The sequence below is a fragment of the Hesperophylax consimilis genome, chromosome 8 (genome assembly GCF_061612785.1).
Source record: "Hesperophylax consimilis isolate HC1 chromosome 8, BYU_Hcon_1.0, whole genome shotgun sequence".
Classification (NCBI taxonomy): Eukaryota; Metazoa; Arthropoda; class Insecta; order Trichoptera; family Limnephilidae; genus Hesperophylax; species Hesperophylax consimilis.
In genome coordinates this window covers 21,515,880-21,536,633 of record NC_142843.1, presented here as the reverse complement: position 1 = coordinate 21,536,633, position 20,754 = coordinate 21,515,880, and the positions used below count along the sequence as shown (strand labels likewise).

The following is a 20,754-nucleotide window of genomic DNA, read 5'->3' as shown; positions in this document are numbered from 1 at the left end:
ATTAAGATTTTCTTATGATTACATAAAAAAATAAGCTAATTAAGAATTAAATCACAATAAAAAATAAGCTAAAAGATCATTTTATTACTACTAAACCAAGCATGTAAGGAAATTAGATTTTTGGTTGCCTGTATTATATATATACCAAGATAAAATAATATGGTAAAAAAACATCATAAGTAAACATTCACGGTAGATAAGAAAAATATTTTCTTAGATATCAAAAATTCTGCAACAAAAACTTTTGCTGTTAAATTTAAAAATCAAAAGTATTGAAAATTTCAACACACCAAATTCGTAAATTATTTAGCAAAGCTGATGCAGTATTAGCGAAAAACGTGCAATATCACCCTCACCCCTCTGTAATTTGATGTAAAGTGCAATAATTTACCTCCTCTAGAAGCCTTGTAACTGCTTCTATGTCATTGTAGGTCTTGGTCATTTGGCTCACCCTGTTGCTGCATAGAACTGTAACAAGAAGAAAACCATTGATTAGCATGATTAAAAACCTAATTTAAGTGCGCAATTTAAAAACCCGTTAAAATCGCAATACCTTCTGCCTTGTCGATACATTCCTGCAAATGAGAACCGATCAGATTACAGCTTTGACTAGTCGCGATCCTATCCGAAATGCTGGTGCGGTTGCTGCTAGAGCTTTCTCCAGGCGTTTTCCTTCTCCGTTTTTTAGAAAAAAGCGATATTGTACGCGGCCACATCTTTGCAAAGGAATGGAAATAATTTCGTAATTACGATTTTAAAACTTTCATTTCTCACTGGTCGACGTATTGCGCGACTATCGCACGCCTAGGAAGAAAATATGTTCCGGGAGGGCGATGTTTGCGAATAGATATTCGCGAATTTCACAAGCGAGCGAAATTTTGCGGCATGATGGGTGCTCTCTTGCGTTAGGTTGCTTCATAGCTGAAGGACGTGGACATGGAAGGTCCGGGAGCGAGCGGAGAGGTGCGGCAGGAGACTGCGTCTGGGAGCGCTCAGTGCTGCAGCCTGCAAGGGTTGTGGCGCCGGAGATCGATACGCCGCGGGAGGGGGAGGGTGGGGGCAGTCGGGGGCGGCGTCGCGGCGGCGTATCGACCCGCTCCAGACGGCAGACGACAGACGGAGGGGGAGGGAGGGCGCCGGCGCACCCTGAGATGCATTGCGCCAGCGAGGTGCATTGGTCTCACCTATTAACTAACACACAGAGACAGCCGACAGCCCGATAGTGTTAAAGCGGCGCGCGAATATTGCAATTTAAATCGTTATTTGAAATCCACGCTGACGTTTAACTAAAACAAAGGAATGTTATTCATAATAGTGAAGAGATGAGAACGTAAAAAATATTTTCAAAAGTCACAAACATTTTTAAGATATACATTTTGACCCATAGACAAATGAATATTAGTAGACCTGCCCTAAGTGATTAAAAGCGTATTATCCCCACTCCCCATACCGGTTCCATTGGAGCCGGCTGGGCTCGCGTATGGCCTCAAGTGAAATTTGAAAACGTGACGTCATCATTCTTGTGCGAACTATGGTCGAGGCATCATCGGTTCATTTTACGAAATAACACGGCAAAATGTTGACTTGTACTATGAAAACTTGTAAAAATAGATGTGAAAAAGAGAATAAACCCAATTGTCGTATTACATTCCATAAGTAAGCATTATTTTACTTTATTTTAAGCTTATTCACACCGTATTATATGGATCAGTTTTAGAAACATATACTATCACATCACAATGTAGCGATTCTCAAGTGTGCTCATCGTTGTTTACTGGGGTAAGTAAATTATGAAACATTTGTAAAAGTGTCTTAACTAAATACTCTGAAACTAACTACGACTCTGCAAACAGAATAAATTTACTTTGCCGAATTTGGACTTCGCAAATTAGTTCATAACGTGGCGAGTAATTTGCGCTCCCATGTAAAAATGTCTATTCATTCAAAAGCAGATTTTACTTTTAAGAACTAAATGGTGATATTATAATGCGAGATGCCTATTTACTGTCAGATTGATTTATTGACGAATCACAGTCAGCTTAACCCCCTTCGTTCTTCAACAGTTGATTTTACCCCTCGCCATTATCTTCTCGTCTATTAATTCCTATGTCTGTGTTTTGACCCTATAAACTTATAAATCATGACAATCTGTCGTTTGGAGAAGTGGCAAATTCCAATATTTAAAAATAATTTTAGTACCTACTAAAAATGTTTTATTTTTAAATGCAAAATTAAACGTTTTGAACATGTGAAAATATATTTTATTTCATAATTTATCAAAGTAGGCTAGCGGTAATAATAAAATAGAAACACAATCCCAAAATATCTGCGAAGGTAATTTTAGTAATAGTAAAAATGTTTTTTTTTTATCAACAAGCTGTTTTTTTCCGCATACATTCGATTTCTATCGGGGTATAATAGTTCATTCCTCAGTCGATCTACTCGGAAATTTGAAGGTTAAATAAAATTTTAAAAGTAAGGTTCACGTTGACTCATTTTCCAATAATTTCCGATTGCATAATTCAGTCATAGAAAGGTATAGCCAATGATAACCTTATGAATCAATCACTCAATAACCGTCGCAATCGTAAAGAAGAAAAGAAACGTTTCATTGAAAAAAAGTTCGGATTCACTTTAATGTCCTAAATTTTGAATAGTGATAGTAACTTGTAAATAACGGCTAGTAATTTAGTGGATAAATGCGTCGGGTTCCGACCCCGAAGTCGTCACGGGTTCAATACTTCTGCTAGCTCTTCCATAATTGCACAATCAACATTTTCCGCTTATAATTATGGTAGTATGAGTTTTACCAATACTGTCAGGTTACTTGTGTAATAAACTGCGTGGTAAACTGCGAATGTTTTTCTTACGTAAAAAAAACTATTAAACGTTATTTAAAATCTTCACACTAAACCAAAGGATTTGTAACTATTTGTAACTCGAATAATAAGCATGTGTTGCATTAAGGTAACGAAGATTTGAGGTGTTTCATTTAACTTTAAAATTTTATTTTAAAATATTTCAAACAAAGAGAAGACAATATGGTTAGTTTCAGGATCGTATTAAAGGGGGTGAAAAAACTCTTACAATTTGTTTTAAATAGTTATCTTACTAGATTTCCACTCGAGGGAAAGCTGAAAGTTAAAAATCAAATTATAAATAGCATTATTGGCAGGAACCGTAAATTACCGTAAACAAACTGGAAATACACGAAAAATAATTAATTGGTGATTTTTGCTCGTTACAGCATAAATTTGAGATCAAGTATGTATGACTGTATGATTACATTCTATTTTATTTTATTTAATAGCTATATATATATATATATTACATTTTTACAAGAATATGTATATTTATATGGATATTGATTATATTCATAGTCCACCTCACTAGGAGATCCTGTGTTTAGGGGGACTAGGTTTTGGAAGTTTTCAGCGACTTCTATGGTTCGACTTCATGTTTTGGGTAAGGTTTTCCAGAAACTTCTACGACGAAGTTTTAAATATACTAGTAAGTTCTTCATCCGGTAGTTCCTTAAGCCAAGATTTAATGTCCGTAATGTAGTTATTTTTTTTGTTTTGAATAGTTTGATACTAAGTGGGAGTTTGTTATATACCTTTACTGCTAAAAAATCAGAGCTTCTTTGTCCAAAGGTAGAGTTACACTTTGGTATATTTAGTATCTCTGTTTGTTTGGCTCTGGTTTTATGAGTATGTTAAGTATTTGCCTGTAAATCATTTTTGAGGTGCTATACCAGAGTGTTTTTGGCGTAGATTTTCTGAATACTTGGAACGTCAAACTGTTTAAAAATTTCTGTTGTTGACGTCCTTATGGGAACTTTTAGTTTTATGGTCTTTATGATGCAATTCTGAGTTACCTTCAGTTGTTTAACGTGTTTTGATGCTGCTGAGCCCCATCCTATTATTTCGTATTCCAATTTAGAGTGGCATAATGCATAGTATACTTTCTTTAAATCCCTAATTGACAAAATGAAATGAAATAGATGTTTTTTTCTATTTATATATGTGGATGGATCAGTACAAGAAAACTAACATTTTGAGTTGAAACAACCCTGTCCTAACCCATAATATGAGTTGTAGGTTTACATGGCTCGAACGAGTAAACATTAAACGACTGCTTCTATATTTTACCTTCTGATCAACAGTTGATATTAAGCAAATATTTTCGGTTAAATGTAAATAAATTTGAGACATGACTATGTAGAATCTAGACACTTCAACTCTCAGTCGTGTCCGATTCAAAATCCACTATACGTACACCGGACACCTACAAGAAAATTCGCTACTACTTTAAAGTTAAAAAATTTCACTTTTCCCTTATTGAAAATGACAATACCAACTAAACTTGAAACCCTGAACTTTCTAATCACATTTTTATTTGTAATTTATTCAAAGATTGAAATACGAACTCGATAAAAATGACGTGAAATAATCAGGTCTCAATGGTAGAGTGGTTAGAGGCGTTTTCCAGGTAAGACAAATTAACAAATATACAATTAATTTCAATGAAAAGAATTTATTATTAAAGACCCGGGTAATTCCCGGGTAAATTCCCGGGAAATTCCCGGGTAATGAATAATAATAACCAGAGAATATTTGAATTAATTGATTCAATTATTAAAAGCAGAAAATGTTGCTTGTGCAATGATGGAGGTCTTAGACAGCAGAGAATTGAACCCACATTACTTGGGCGGGAACGCCGCGAACCCTGATTGAATAAAGCTGACACTTCTCCGAAGGTAGCTAAATCTTATTCGAAACTACGATATTTAAACAATTTATAAAAACCTGTAAATGGTTTAATTATTGTAACTCAATTATTATTATGCTTTTATTAAAGTAAACTGTTGGTATCCCAAATAAAATAAAATAAATAAATAAAGCGATGCAACGCGAAGCAATGCATAATCGCGTGTTTTTGGTTTGAAAATTTGATCTTTTAGAAATAATACAGATGCTTCAATTAAATACTGCGAGTAGATCATAATATATTATCTTGGCCTTTGCTTACTTAAATCGAACATTTGTTTATAAGTCTAGAATAAAGTATCAAGCCTATAACAAAATGCTTCGAAGTGTGTAAAATCTTCAACTTGCGAACTTTTCGGTTAAGGAGTATGATAGGCAAACATATATATTTGTGCTTGAACTTCACAAAGTAAAATGAAATATGCATTATGGCAATGGTTTTTTTTTGCATAAATCAAATCAGGCGACCGGTGTTTTAAGCGTGAATATCAACCCCATAGTGCGTGATTTCGTTCGAATTTTATGAATTGGATCCCCTAAATCGTTTGCCGTCGCAGCCGACACGTCATTATTTCGACGAAAATTTTAATTCATAAAATTGGCGACTTTCGTGATACGTAAATTAGTGGGGGAATAGTTGGGCTTAAAAGAGGGGTGGTGGTGACCTTTGAAATAATAATATTGAGTCTAGATAAAAAGATGGGGGTATAGATACGGTTACCAAAAAACGGTCCCATGATAACTTGTCAGTGACAATTCAACACACCTCTAAAAGTGATACAAAGTCATTAAAAGCCACGAAAAAACTAACCCATAAACTACGTAACATATTATGAGTTAGTTTTTTTCGTGACTTTTTAAAGGTGTGTTGAATTGTCACTGTGTCGAGTTATCCGGTTACCCCAAAAAACACTAGTTAGTGCAAATGAAAGTTGAAAACATCTTTGTTGCAATAAAATATAGCATACACAAAAACATGGATTCGCAGTCTCAATCGAAAGACAAACGTGATTGAATGTAGATTGACTTAGATGGGTTGTTTCACAGAATTTTACCAATTCATCAAATATAAACCTTCATTTTCGGGTTCAGTGAAAGTCCTTTTCAAGTTCTGTTATTACATCATTATAGGCTAGTCGCTTGACAGAACTGAAATAATATAACAGAACTTGAAAAAATCTTTTACAGAACCTAAAAATTAAAATTTTAAGAATTTTTCAAATTCGCTGAAACAACCCGTCCTTAGTTAGTAATTTTAATCATGGATACTCCAACCAAACAAAAGTGTTTACTTTATTATTATTATTTATTCAATTCAAAAGACCTCTGTATTATTTATAGTTCTTTAAATAAATAATACAGAGGTCTTTTGAATTGAATACGTTCATATCTCAGGGGGTGACATTTGAAACAAAATATTCAATGTGGTTAAATAGATGGGGGTATAATTACGGTTACCATCATTTTTCAACGCTCCGGACAACTACCTAAATTAAAGAAAGGTAGCATTATTATTGGTAACTTGGCCTTTCTCCAGCTTCATGTTTACGCCATGAAGATAGTCACGGATAGTCAGGACAGGGTAGCTAAGTCCGGACAAAAGCAAGCCTGGTATAATTTAACCCCGAAACGCTATTAATATGACAGGTTCTGACAAATCACCCCATTTTAAGTAGATGCTTCCCTCCGTCACTAACGAGGTGCTAATGCCCTGGCCTGAAACATTAACGTTAACACGATATCTTTAGGATTGATGAAATATAAGCAAACAAGTTAAATAACTACAAAAGTTAGAAGCAGTTCACATTCTTTAGATAGTAAAAGTTGCAGGTAAACATGAACAATAAATCTGATTACTTAACCAAGTATGAACAGCGGATAAAGAAAACAAAGAATCCTTTTTATTTCAGGTCAGACGTAATAATGTTATGTTAAAGAAAGATTTATTTATTTGCATGATTTATAATTATTACAAACAAAACGTGATCAAATAATGTATCCCGTCTCCGGAGCAGCAAGGTAGCGGGGCAACTCTATTATCATAGAAAAACTGATGTTGAATATTGAAAAAAGCTAAAGCGAGAAAATAAACGGACAATATGAAAAACATGTATGAATTGCAGCCATTCATAAGTGTTTTTATTTTTTCATTTCTAGGGATATGCTATTCAAATTTGTGAATCGCTCAGGAATGTGGATTGTTTATTGATTTCTTCATAGCATTCACATAAGGAACGTTAGAGTCCTTTTTGGAACCTATATCAAATACCAGCACCGAAATAGGCACTTCTAGCACTAACCCTCCCCCCAGATGTAGAAAACTATGTTAAGGCGATGCACTACGTCGTGTAATATTTTAAATTGAGCCGCTATCAATAACAACCCTTACGTAGATAGCGATAAGGTTTAAATTTCCGACTAACACCATTCGCCTGTTTTGATTTATGCAAGAAAAAAACATGGCCAAAAAGTGACTTTTATTTTATTTTTTGGATGTTCAGGCATAAATATTTAAATTTTTTTTCGATCATTTTATAAATAACTTAATTTGCCACATTATACAATAAAATCACAACCGAAAATGGGTTCGTAAGTAGGAGATTTTTAACTTTAAAGCAGTTTTCATAGGCCTTTAGATTTTTTTTTTATGGGCTTATAAAAAGGCTTATCTAAAAATACTCGATTATTATATTACTAAGGCCAAGATGTATTCTACTCGCAGTATTTAATTAAAGCATCTGAAACATTTCTAGGCGACCAAATTTTCAAACCAAAAACACGTGATTTTGCATTACTACGTATGGCGTCGCCTTAAGAATGATACGTTGGCAGTCAATTATTAAATTTAAAAAAACACACACAATGAAGATTTAGAAATATCTGACAATAGAATAAGTCACAAGGACAGTTGCTCAACGCGACAGGAATTGCATCTCTCATTCTCTTACAACATTTATGTCGAAATGTTACGAGCGGAGTTTCCAAAACATTTTACTTTGCAGAAATAACAGATACCTACATATACCTACAGATATCGAATAACCAGACACCTACTTCTCAACCTACCTCTTCCCTTCGCCCCTCCCTTCACCTTAACAACATACCCTATTTGGGGATTCCATAGTCCCATTGGCTCCAGACAGTAGGAAGCAGTTGGGACCCTTGCGATTTTCACATAAAAATAAACATACAAAAAACGACTATGAGAGCTTTTAAAGCTATTAATTAAAAAAATCTAAAATACTAAAGTCGGTTGTCTTTCTGTTCGTGTAACACTGGCTCAATGAACACGGATTTGCTTTTCAATTTAAGTGTCATTTTTATTGTGTGAAGAATTCAGACAAGCGATAAAGTACTTACCTATAGTATAATATTTCTAACAGAAACATATTAATATTTTAAAGTTTAGTTTGTCAAGAATTCAGACAATTTTTCGCGGGGTGCGCTGCGCTGCGAATTCGTGATTTCAGTAGGCAAGTAGCTAAAGAAAATATCCCTACGACAATACATAAAATATGTATCTGGTAAAACGAAGATTTTATTCAGTAAAGTGAAAGAACACATCAGTTTGGGCAACAAAGTTGTTTGCATTTCACGAGCACACGAGCTTCATGTCACATACAAAAGAATTACCAACAACGTATGCATTATTTATTATTCACTTGCATACATTACGTGCACAAAGGTTTTCGGTTTGCAGTGAACTAGCATCACGTGGAAGTTAATTTAGCAGTGAACGATCGAAGGCTGCTATTATCGAACCGACTAATTGCCACTAACGCCCCTGCTAGATAACAGTGCACTATACGCTGGTTAAAATTCTATTGTTAAAATCAAACCGGTGAACCTAAAATGCCCTGGACAGAGCTATTCGAGAAAAATTTGAAGCCGCGGGATGCGGGGAAAGATGTATGAAGAATTACAAAACCTAATTAAATTTTTTAATGAATTCCCGTTCTCTGTCACATCAAAAACCCTACAAAAATAAGCCGTTATAACTGCATTCACAACATAAAAATAAAACTATAACAGTTCATTTTACATCACTTTGTATACATACACATCATTTCAAAAGTTTGTCATAAAAGATGGCTGCCAGGCAATTTCCCCTCACCCTAGATTTGGCCTCAATGTCATTCATACAAAATCGCACTAATGCTATAATAATCTCTCGCACTGATACAAATTAATATCAACTGGGTTTTAACTTTTAAATATTATGGAACATTTTTATTTTAATACATCATTTTTATATCTTTATGGTAAAAGCTGATAAAGAAGTGTTATTATTTCGACAACACACTGGAACATATTTATTTCATCTATCCATGCATTAGGTACTTGGTAATTAATAATGAAATATGTCGTAACCCACCCTAAAACAAATAACACAGATTTCACCAAACAAAAGTTAACCGGAGGGAAATTACAGGCCGTCACTTCACTCCTGAAGGAAACCCCAGACACGAGTTAGGAACGCCACTGCTGTATGTAGTTAGTTAGACGCTTAGACGATCATATTTTAAGTTATGGAAATTTTACGATAGCATGCAAAATTTAACTGTAAAATGTAATTTTCATGCAGGTTTGCATGTTTATGGCCAATTTCAGGAGTTGCATTAGAAATTGGTACATGTGGTACAACTACTTTTTAAATAAAACTCCAACACAAAAAACAATTTTTCATAGAATATAGAAAAAATAAATTCCTCCACAAAATATAGGTAGAAAGTAGTTCTCAGGAATAAAACGTACGTATACCTACTTGATATAAATATAATATATATAGGCATAATAACATAAGGCAACTTGGCGGGTACGAGATACAAAGCAATTTAACTTTCAGAAAAAAACACCTCAACCCAGGCCAGGACACTGGATCAAGTTGGCTTGCTATATAATTATGTTATAAACCATTCCACTAAATAAACATCTCTAAATAGTATAAACTTAAGTCGCTATCTGCGTCTGTATGTTTGTGTGCTTAGTTCTTCTAAACTGCGCAACGGATATTATTGATAGGGTTTTCACTATCATTTAGAGAATTTCTTCCGGAAGGTTAACATATTACATGCATATTGTATTTATAGAAAGTAGAGAAAAGTCGTTGTTTTATAATCAAGTGGTAAAAATATTTTTTCGGGCACTACATTGATAACGCTGACTAAACCTTATGAGATACATCAAAATAATGTACTACGGAATTGTATATCTTAAGGCGAAGCCTAAATCACTATTTTGATTAATCTTTATAACGAATTGGTTTACATTGTGAATACCAAAAAATATGCTATAGATAAATTGAAGGTTTTCCTATCGTTTCGCTTGAGTAGAATACAAATAAATAAATAAAAAAATCAAAAAAAAAAAACTTAAACTACTAAAATTTTTTTTAATAGAAATGTATGAACGCGTAAAGCAAACAAATTTAAAAAAAATACAGTTTTATAGCTAACATTATCTGTGAGTTTCACTTGATTAACTTCTTTACTTTCTTATTAAATTGTTTACAAAATAATTAAAAACCAGTTTTGTGCTTGAAATCGAACGTTTCTTGACTCCGTTTGTCAAGCGATTTTAATGCCTAATACCTACAATATAAGGTATACCAAAGGATATACACATTTTTGGCTTGTAGTTTCCTCTTAAAAAGGCCTACAGAAAAGTCCAGGGTGCTGTATGTCTATCTTCTAAAGATAACCCTTAGCAACGCTGGGTACACGTCAGTTAGTTATGTATATTTAAATAACAGGCCAACTTGATTCAGTGTTCTGGCCCAGGAATTCGTGGTTTTGCATTCAGAGAGTTAAAAGCGTCTCGGCGTCATTTTTATGCTCTCGTCTGAAAGCGGCTAATCAAAATCAATATTGTCTGCGTGCCGTTTGACATAGAAAATATTTATATCAGCGTAGATAAGTATACTTTGCCGGTAATAAATAATATGTTTTTTTGCGCCGCATAACATTTGTATTGATTTAATAATCGCCAATACTACTTCTTGAAAGATAAGATATTAATAGGTAACGTTGGTGATGTTTCTATCTGATGTTGGTGGGGATATTCTTGAAGTAGGGTAGGTACTGGTAAACATAAGTTATTTTCAGATAAGGCGAGGTGGTAAATATATGAATGCATTTAATAATATTATTAATCCTATTTTTTAACCTCGTTATAAAATCTTACATTTGATATCGAAATGTCTTTATTCGAAAAGTATTGTAATTTAAAATGGGATAAAAATTAAAAGGTTATATTTTATTACATAATTATTGCGATGCACATGATTAAACGTGCTACCAAAAATTAAAATTAAACTAAAAAATCCGTCCATTCGTTGGATGATGTTATTGTCTAATCAAAGGTATCGGATTAGAATTATTAGCAATCGGAACAAAGGTGTAAATGACCCTGATACAACTATAGGTAAACGGAGAAACAGGAGTGCGGATTTATTGAAATCCGGTTAAAAACAGGATTGCAGGCAGTTTCCTAATAAGCTTTCAACATATTCCTAATATATCGGAACACGTGTTCATGCACCTGCGTTTGCCTTAATAATATACAATGACGAAATGTGGAAATGTTCGGAATTATCGTATCTAAATAAAAAAATAATTATACCGAATAAAAATTATCAATATGGTATTGAAATTAAATAGCACACACGGACAATGGCACCACCGATAATTGGGTGTTTTGAGGTGGAAGAAAGTTACAAGTTAAAGTTTAAAGACAGTTGCCAATAAAAATGTGCGGTGAAAAAATGAAGACAATGTTAGTAGTTCTTATTTGAAGTATGATACAGTTAAAAGTGACCGAGGGGAATAGGGTCCCATTAGCTCAGTTGGTAGAGCACTGTCACGAAAAGACAAGGGTCCTGGGTTCGAGTCCCAGATGTGACCGTTTCCTTTTCTGATTTTTCTGTTTCAGATTTTCGTTTAGAAATCACTAATATAGTCTTCAATATTTAAATATTACAATTTGAGGTTTTACTCAATAAAGTTATTCCGAAAAAAAAAAAGTTTACATATATACTAGGGGCGGTTCTAAACTTTCCGTGAGCTAGATTATTAAACCATCTTTTTTTTTAAATTAATCAAAATTTTCAGCTAAAACTACATCAACTGTCGTATTTTTCAATATTAGCACCCTAGCTCACTGAAGTCACGATCCGCCACAGATATATATACTCTTATACACACGTGGTGTCCAGAAACTAGTGGTAAAAGCGGGAAACTAAGTCTACGTCACATTTGAAGTGGATTTTGTGGTTAATTTTTTTTATTTAAGCTATCATTTTCGAGAAAATCGAGTCCTAATTTGGAATTTCACAAAATACATTTTTTTTAATCGGCCACAACGGGGTTATTTAGTAACTTATTATCAGCTGTTTACTGTATTTTAAAATGCGTGGAACGTCGAGCCAGCTCGCCTCCAAAGTTTTTTCAACCTTTTAGTTGTCGGAAAAGGAAAAAAAAAAGAAATACTCTGGATTATCTGCGATGTAGATTCATTAGATTACCGCTTGTACGACTGGTTTCCGGGCACCATTTATACGGAGATGATACAAAATAAATAAGTAGGTATACATTTCACACCTAAAAATAAATACACATTTAAAACGAAGCTTTTCTAGGCTTAACTAAATTATAGATGAAATAAATTAAAATATTTTAATTCATATTTTAGATATCTACTGAAAAAAATACACATCTATCGGCAAGCACGCATGATACACAATGGTGGAGTGATGTTTATTTGAAAATCTATGAAAGCGTGTAAAAATAAAAATGGGAGACGTTAATTATAAGATATCCTTTAATACGTATCTCGTATAAATATTACATATTTTATTTTTTGACGGTCGAACATATAGCAATGGTATAAATAACAGATATAGTCTTTTAGTTGAATCTACGTGATCCAAGGATTAAATGTGTAGATTTGTGTGTTGTTGCAATATCCGACATGTTCCCGGGATTATGATACACTAACAACGGAGCTCAGCTCATCTGATTATGAGGAATATTGAATTCGAATAGGTGTTGCACGTCATTACTCAACTAGAATATTTAAAAAAGCTTGCCGTTGTATAAAATTATGACAGTGGTATAAATAAATAGTAATTATTATTAGATGTCGGCTATAGGTATACCGAGATATTTCAGAGAAATGAAATTCGTTCTTGAAAAACGTAGCGAAATAATAATACAGGCTTACCGCTGATCACTCCGTTATAGCCTCTCCCTTTTTTTCTTAAACGATGCCCGTAGCACAAGGAGATGTGTTAACAGAGTTCTCACCGGCAAGGCCAAAAATAGCAAATAATAGAAATGAGCGGATATGATATCGGCACACGGGCAACAAGGGTGCTCCGATGGAATGCTGGCGTGAGGGCAGACGACAGCTGACACGGGGGCACGTTACCTTCCAGCATCAGGTCCTCATCCATAGACTCGCGCCTGTAGTCCTCCTGGACGGAAGCGTCGAATATATCGTCATACTCGTAGGGGTCTTCGTTGGCCCTGAGGCACTGGCACGTTGGCTGGTAGCAGCGGCATTCCAGGACTATCTCCGGCTCGTCTTCCAGGAACAGTTCACTGCCGCAGTGAGACGGCCTCGGCAGGCCGCTGTCTACGGAGCCGACGGACTGGGCGTCGCTCGATGGCCAGCGGGCGTACCCGGGGATTAGGGCGGGAAGGGAGGGGTCCCAGGCGCTTTCACCGCCGGGACGGTCCTGCCCGACGTACGAACTTACTTCCTCATCCTCACAGTCAATGTAATCAAACTCACTGTCTACATTCAACAAATTCCACCAGTTCACCGACTTGGCGCGACTGTCCGCCGCTAGCCAACTTCCATCGTCGGATTCTTGTTCCCCCGGTTCCATGTCAACAACACTTTCAAGATTCTGCTCTCTGAGATTCTCATTACAGATGCATGAAAAGACGCCACAAAACGAACACTGCGAAGGATGCACACTACACATACATAGCTAAAGTCTTATCTATGAACGCACGTATAAATGTATGTAATTTCCAATCGCAGATTTAAAAGCTCCTTTCTTTGGCATCCATCCCGCCTCAAGTGTTGTCTCTGACTGGCTGGTGGCTAGGTGTTCTTGCGGGGACTAAGACATGTACGAGTATCAAGTCGACTTATCTTATCGGTTCCCATCAGAGATGCGTGCGGATGAATGGGTTCTCATTAACGCTAATTAAATATTCGCCTTTTTTGCTACAAAAAAACACATATCGCAAAAGAGCGAGGAAGATGCATACAATAGAAAATTAAGTACGCATTTTCCCACTGTCTTTCGTTGTGAAAACAAATTACGCTAATTACTTAGCCGCTGGATTTTTAGCTAAAATTTAACAGCATGACTTCCGCTCCTATTCCACACAAATACGAAAAACGTGCCAAAAATATACTATGCTCTTATAATATTTGTTTTGTTCTATTCTGTAAAATTGAAATTTTTAAATTACGTTAAATAAATAGTGAAGGTTCGGAAAAAAGCACTACCGAGACCACAAATAATCGTAAAACATGAGAATCTTGATGAAATTTTCTAGGTGTCATCAATCATTATTTAATTGGAAAACAAATGAGAAAGTTTAGAAAAATCTGCTGCACATCGCACATTTTAAGATATTCACAATAATTGAGGTTCAATCACACTCTAAGACCCTTCTTCCACAGGGATACACAAGAATCCGATACTCGTGTTGTATACTCAAGTTGCGAACCGCTTGTCGCATTTGTCTGTACGCGTTGCTACTAAAATCACGAGCCCCGCATCGCCACAAATCATTGTTGAATTCTCGAAACGTCAAAACTAGAATGCTTTCATAACCTCACTAACAACCAAACAGTTGCTGTCATTATTTGTTGACTGTTTTGTTCTCAGTATTGATATAAAGCGCACACATTGTTACAAAAAGTCTGACACAAGTAACGTCATGTTTAAAGTGTCGACGACGTGAGTTGGGAAACTGTCGTCGCCGACGAGTTTACAAAATAACGCCTTATTTGTGCCCGTGTACATACGTATGGAGATAGTCCCCTAGATACTTGAATCGTCTAGTATCGAATACTTTGTTATCCCTGTAGAAAAAGAGCCTAAACCAATGATTATCGAAGCGGGGACACCAGGAGATAATAAGCGATAAGGGGTGTTTGAAGACAACTGGATGAATCAACTCTTGAATAAATTCAACTGGATAAATTAACGGTAGAAAGAAACCTTGCAATGAGGTTCCGTTCGGTTTATAAAATGAGAGGAATTAAAGTAAGAGTTATCAAGTAGTTATTTGACCCTGGCCTCTAAGAGACCCGCCCATGAGAACGACAAATAAAATTTTCGACTCTACGTTCCTTGACTAGGAGTAAACCTTGCAAGATGAGTTTGATATTTAAGATGAATGTGATTTTACTATTGTCACTCACCTTATAACGAAGAGGAAAACCCGATCACAAATTACAACGATTTATTGGTTATAACTTCTAACTGATCTAGTCTCGTTCAATTAGGAACATTCAAGTTTTTAATTTTTAGATTAATTAATAAACAAATACCTACTCGAAAAAACCTTTCATTAGGTACATATTTTTGGTCCCAACAGGGCTATATTAGGTGGGTAGGTATTTAGGTTTTCAGCGTATCGCGACTGAATTTGTAATGGAGTGGGGGGGGGGGGCTGATGAAATATGTGTCGCAGAAGTGGGCGGTAGGCCGAAAAATAATAACTTTGCTTAAAAATTATTTCTTATTTACTTGCATTTAAATATAAACATCTTTAATACAAGCAAAGATTTTATATGGTAATTTAAGACATTTTGATGTATAATTTGAGTGCGTTTTTCGCCTATGAGCGGAAGAATGCGCTTAAAATGCATACAAATTATTTGAATGAATTTGAATTAGTTAAAATAAACATTACAAGGCCAATCAAATACCAAACTAGATAATAAAACGTAAGTAATTGAAATGACATTATTATAAAAAAAATATTTGTATTACCAGTAGGAGAATGTACCTGTAGTTATTATTTCCAGCAATCGCTTCTCAGGGGTAAGCGCAGTGGATAAATACTGACTGCACTGGTATTCGTGCTGTCCGCATACAGTTTCTATTTATATTTTGTCACAAAAGTAGCAAGTATTGCAGTCTTTGGAGGCCGGGAGCGGGTTTACGCCGACGCTATTTCATAATGTAACAAAGTAATTATTTGTCTCTTACCAGTTCTCTTGCGGCGGGTATAATATTGTCAAGAACTTTGCCCTCGCGATACCGTCGCTACTTTATCACTACAACTGTTAACTTATCAGAATTTCGTCGCCGCGATTCTTTCAGAATTGCGAATACACTGAAGAAAACTGATTTTCGCGTCAAAATACTACGCTCTAACGAAAGTTTGAATATTAAATTTTATTTATTTTGACGACATGAGCGGACGACATAAGTTAACAACGGTGTCACAAGTCACAATATCCGATCAATGATGTCATGTTGTTGGGAATTAAATAGCGTATCTTGATTTGACTCAGCTCTCAGCTGACTGCGAGGTTAAATCGCCAGTCTACTGTCTAGCGAAAAGCGAGTATCGCACTAGCCTGCCGCTGGAGGCGCGGCGAGCGCGCGGATAATCAATCCTTGCATAAATAAACCGACCTCACTGCCATCTTGCGGTCAGACCCGAAAGTTCGCGAAAAACCGGAACGCTTTCAGGATTTCAGGAAACTGTATTTCCTTTGTTTTCAACCGACACGCGACTTGTTCGGTCTGTTGTCATAACATAAAATTATGAATGAAATAATAACATTTCATTCATAATTTTATTTTAAATGGTTTATTAAATAAAAATGTTAAGGCCCGATATAACAGTAAACTGAATATGATTCAATATTACCAAAATATGTACAATAATATGGAATATAGAAACTAGAACAATACTACATATAATATCTAAAACTACATTACCAATTCTACTATAATTTGTAGGATTCAACAAAATGCTGGTATAGATTACGCTTAGTTCTATAAATGGAGTCAATAAATATGTATATCAATAATAGTACCCCCAAACTTGTTGCCCAGATCATGCATCCTATTGGTTAGTGAGTGTGTCTGATAGTTGGTTGTGTATGTATTGCAGAAGAAGGTTACATTTTGTCTTGTATTCCTAGTCGACACATGGAATTTAATAGTGACAACGATGGCAGGACTGTCAATTGAGTTGTTAATGACTCTGTGTAACACAACCAAATCTGACATAATTCTCCCATCAGACAGTATTATTAGATTAATTAATCAATTAATTGATTCATCAAACAAACATAATAAGTAATAATTAAGTGAGAATTTGAATTATCTGGTACTATTTTCATAAAAAACACTTTTTTTTCAAAAAATTCAAGTAACCAAGGCAAATTTAACAATAAAAAGGTAACGTTAAAGTCCTTTTCATATATTTTCCCGCGGTGGAAAGAGTATGTAAAAAATAATTGTGCCACGTATCGTATCGTTTTAAATGCCATAGTTTTAAAATACGCAGTAATTTAAAAAACAATAATAAAAACTCTGACCTTTCTAATTAAGACAATCAAAAACAGAAAATTCAGGTTCATAATAAATGAAACTAATAACGGCAGATACGAGGTGTTTTCACACGCCTTAATAAAATGTATCATTCGTAATTATTTAGAGATTAGCGGTCAAATGTATTACAATTCCATACAACTTAACGCTCCAAAGAAATGAACCGAATTACCAGCCTAATAACATATTCTTTGTTTTGTTAACGAATGGGAATTTCTTCGAGGGGGCTGTGGGAAAAGACAATTCAAAATACAGCGTAAATCCAGGGGCAATAAAACCATAGATACGAATTAGAATACCCCAGACATTCTAATTAAAAACCCAACTACTGACACCTGACACAGTTGGCTGCATAGACTAACGACCAATATCCCACCGTTCAGAGTTGTTTTTCAGATTTTCATCAGTTGGTTAATTCCCTTGGAATAGTCGAGAGATGATCGAGAGCTAAGACTGTTCAAATACAGATTGACACTCTTCATTTTGCAGTAGGAGGCGTCCCTGCTTAAAATTTGAAAGCGAACAAAAAAAAAATAGATTTAAAAAAACAGTATTTTTATTGGTTAGTCTCTCCTTTGGTCGCTTGCAAAGTTCAGTTTATCAAGCTGTAACATTGTTTTAAAATGTCATAACCACATTTTTGCATATTATTCTAGTCTAAATAATAAATTGCAATATAATTTATGGATATCAATTTTTGTCTGAACATAAAAAACTCATGTTGTTCATAGACCAATAAGTTAAATGATACCGATTTTTAACGCATTAAGAAACTATTAAATAGAATCGTAATTTTGAAAGGGTTTTGTGAAAATTTATTGCTATATTCAGCATTATATAACATCAACTGAAAACAGATAAATTCAGAGCGCCGACCTCTAAATATGTTAATTATTAAGAAGGAAACTGTCAATCCACCCACCTTTCTAGTTAAATGTATTTGAACGAATGCGTCTCTTGTGGATAGCATTTCTAATTGAGCGTAAAAGCTAAAATGACACGACAAGTTATGTATCTACATAAAAAAATATACACAAATTACTAACAGAAAAAACCTGAACCAGTCTGACATTTTATAAAAAATGGAGTGCGATAATAATATAAGTATCTACTTTACATCGGTTAATACCAAATGTTTAATCGAGAAAGTGGATTTATTAATTATTATTCAAATCACATTAAATTCAATTCAGAATAAAAAATAAAAAAACATAATATGTTAGTGCAGACCGGTTATATTTCAGATATAATGGATTGTAAGCTCATTGAAAGAAATTAATAAATGCTCAGGTAGAAATTAATGATAATTGTCGTTCTGAGAACGATATCGTTCTAAGAACGACAATTACCATTTGCATGTCTGTGAGAAACCAGGTATTAACTAAGGTATTTTCCAAAACCATCATATTTCATGAAGGTGATCAAACGGTACGATTAATTAAACATCTTCCGTTAGGTACTGCTGCATGGCGTACCGGAATTTCTATCGTGATTGCATCTTGCATTTAATTCCTTTCCTGGATTTATAGTATAGGTACTAGCTTTACTATCCGGCTTTGCTCGAGTAAAAAAAAATTTCAGTCTATATAAACTGAACGATAGAAATACATACATGCTACAATATAATGTTAGACTTATGTGAGAGTTAAATACATATAGCAAAGCTCAATATCGCACAATGCACGGAGAAAACTTACTGTTAAAATATTACTAATTTATTAAGAATCTCTTTAGATTATTCGTAATCCGATTAAAAACGAGATTTCAGGCCCTTAACGATTGAATTGATAGGTGTTCTGAAAAACTCTTGGTAAAATACCAACGTATTGTCACGATGTCAGAACACTTGTTCATAAACATAATTATTTTCGCATTTAGTAATTATATATTATTAAGACAAACGCAGGTGCATGAACATTATTATGAATTTACTAAAAGTTTATCAGGAAGCGGATATCGGAGTCTTATTTTCAACCGGATTACCAATATTTTTAAGAGATTTTTAATAAATCAGCAATACTCAATTTTCTCCATGTGGAAATGTTGGGTTAAAATCGAAATCCCAGATAGAAAATTTGGGCAAATTTCACGACACCAGAGCTCAACTTTTACTACTTCATTCATTCGAACAAATTTCTGCGTCATATCCTAAAAGTCAAGACATTTAAATGAGTTCCTACACGGTAGCTGATTTTCTTAAGTTATTGCTGAGAGAAACGAACAGTTATCCCGCTTTATAGAGCTTCTTATATTTGATAGAGATTCTATGAGAACTGTGGAGTAGTGATGGATCATGACTCATTTTATTAAGAGCGGGAGCCACGGTACAAGCTTAAAGCGGCCGCTACACTACTCGCTTCGGCGCTTCGACGAAGTCCTCGACGAAGTTAGCCGAAGTCCGAAGTGCGTGCCCACACACTCGTGCAACTTCGCGAGTAGCTCAGTCTCTCGGAGTCCGTGCACTAGGCAACATGGACGTTCAAGTGGCATATAAAGGATGAAAGTAGATTAAATGCTGTTGAAATGAGATCCCTGAGGCGTATAATAATAATAATAATAATTGGATAATTTGTAAAGCGCCGTTTTTGTGAAAAATCACCTCAAGGGCGTATGTGTGGTAAAACCATGTTTGATCGTGTGAGGAATGTGGAGATCCGCAAAGAGTGCAAGGCTGATGTAAGCGTAATGAGTAAGATTAAGAAAGGGACGCTTAGATGGTTTGGGCATGTAGAGCGAATGAGCGAAGATAGGAGTGTAAGGAGGATATATGATGCAAATGTGAATGGTAGCAGAAGTCGGGGACACCCGAGGAAGACATGGCACGATCAAGTGAATCAGATACTCGAGTCGGGCCATGTCAAGAGTCAGAATAATAGAAGAGTATGTATGAGACGATGTATGAATGTGAATGAGGCAAGGAGTGTGTGCCAAGACCGAGTTGTTTGGCGGTCCGTCCTCTCTGCCTACCCCTGCGGGGAAACGGCGTGATGGTTATTTATTTTTTATATTTTTTATATTGAATACCTCACAAGAGTCCCAACTGCTCCCGTCTGGAGCCAGTGAGACTATGGCATCCCCAATTGGGGGATGTTGTGAGGCTGAAGGTAAGTGGGGAAGGGAAAGAGGAAGGTGGGGAAGTACCTGGCTATTCAGATCTAATCACTAAACACGGCTAAAGCCATTTGGAGCAACGTTTCAATTCTGAATGGTGGTCTTACACCAGGGCGATACTGGTAGTATCTTCCACTCTGGAACGTGCCGCAAATATACTATATATTATTTTAATTAATTAATTGTGAAATAACACAAATCAATCAAATAAAATTTATTTGCGCACGCCGGGTTCGAACCCGCGACCTTCGGAATGGCAGTCCAATGCGTTAC

General features: G+C 35.2%; 1 protein-coding gene across 7 annotated transcripts in view; it reads right to left on the bottom strand.

Moving 5' to 3' along the window:
- milt (trafficking kinesin-binding protein milt) overlaps positions 1 to 20,754 on the bottom strand; it is a 137,251-nt gene that overhangs the window by 17,735 nt on the left and 98,762 nt on the right. For 4 of the 7 annotated variants that reach the window (XM_089635034.1, XM_089635031.1, XM_089635033.1 and 1 more), the window contains one exon: positions 392 to 468. In XM_089635034.1, coding sequence (XP_089491160.1) covers positions 392 to 468 — 77 coding nt within the window. Of the gene's footprint in view, positions 1 to 391; positions 469 to 553; positions 964 to 13,196; positions 13,777 to 16,011; positions 16,358 to 20,754 lie in introns of those variants that run through there. The other 3 variants (XM_089635036.1, XM_089635030.1, XM_089635035.1) reach the window with 3 other exon arrangements.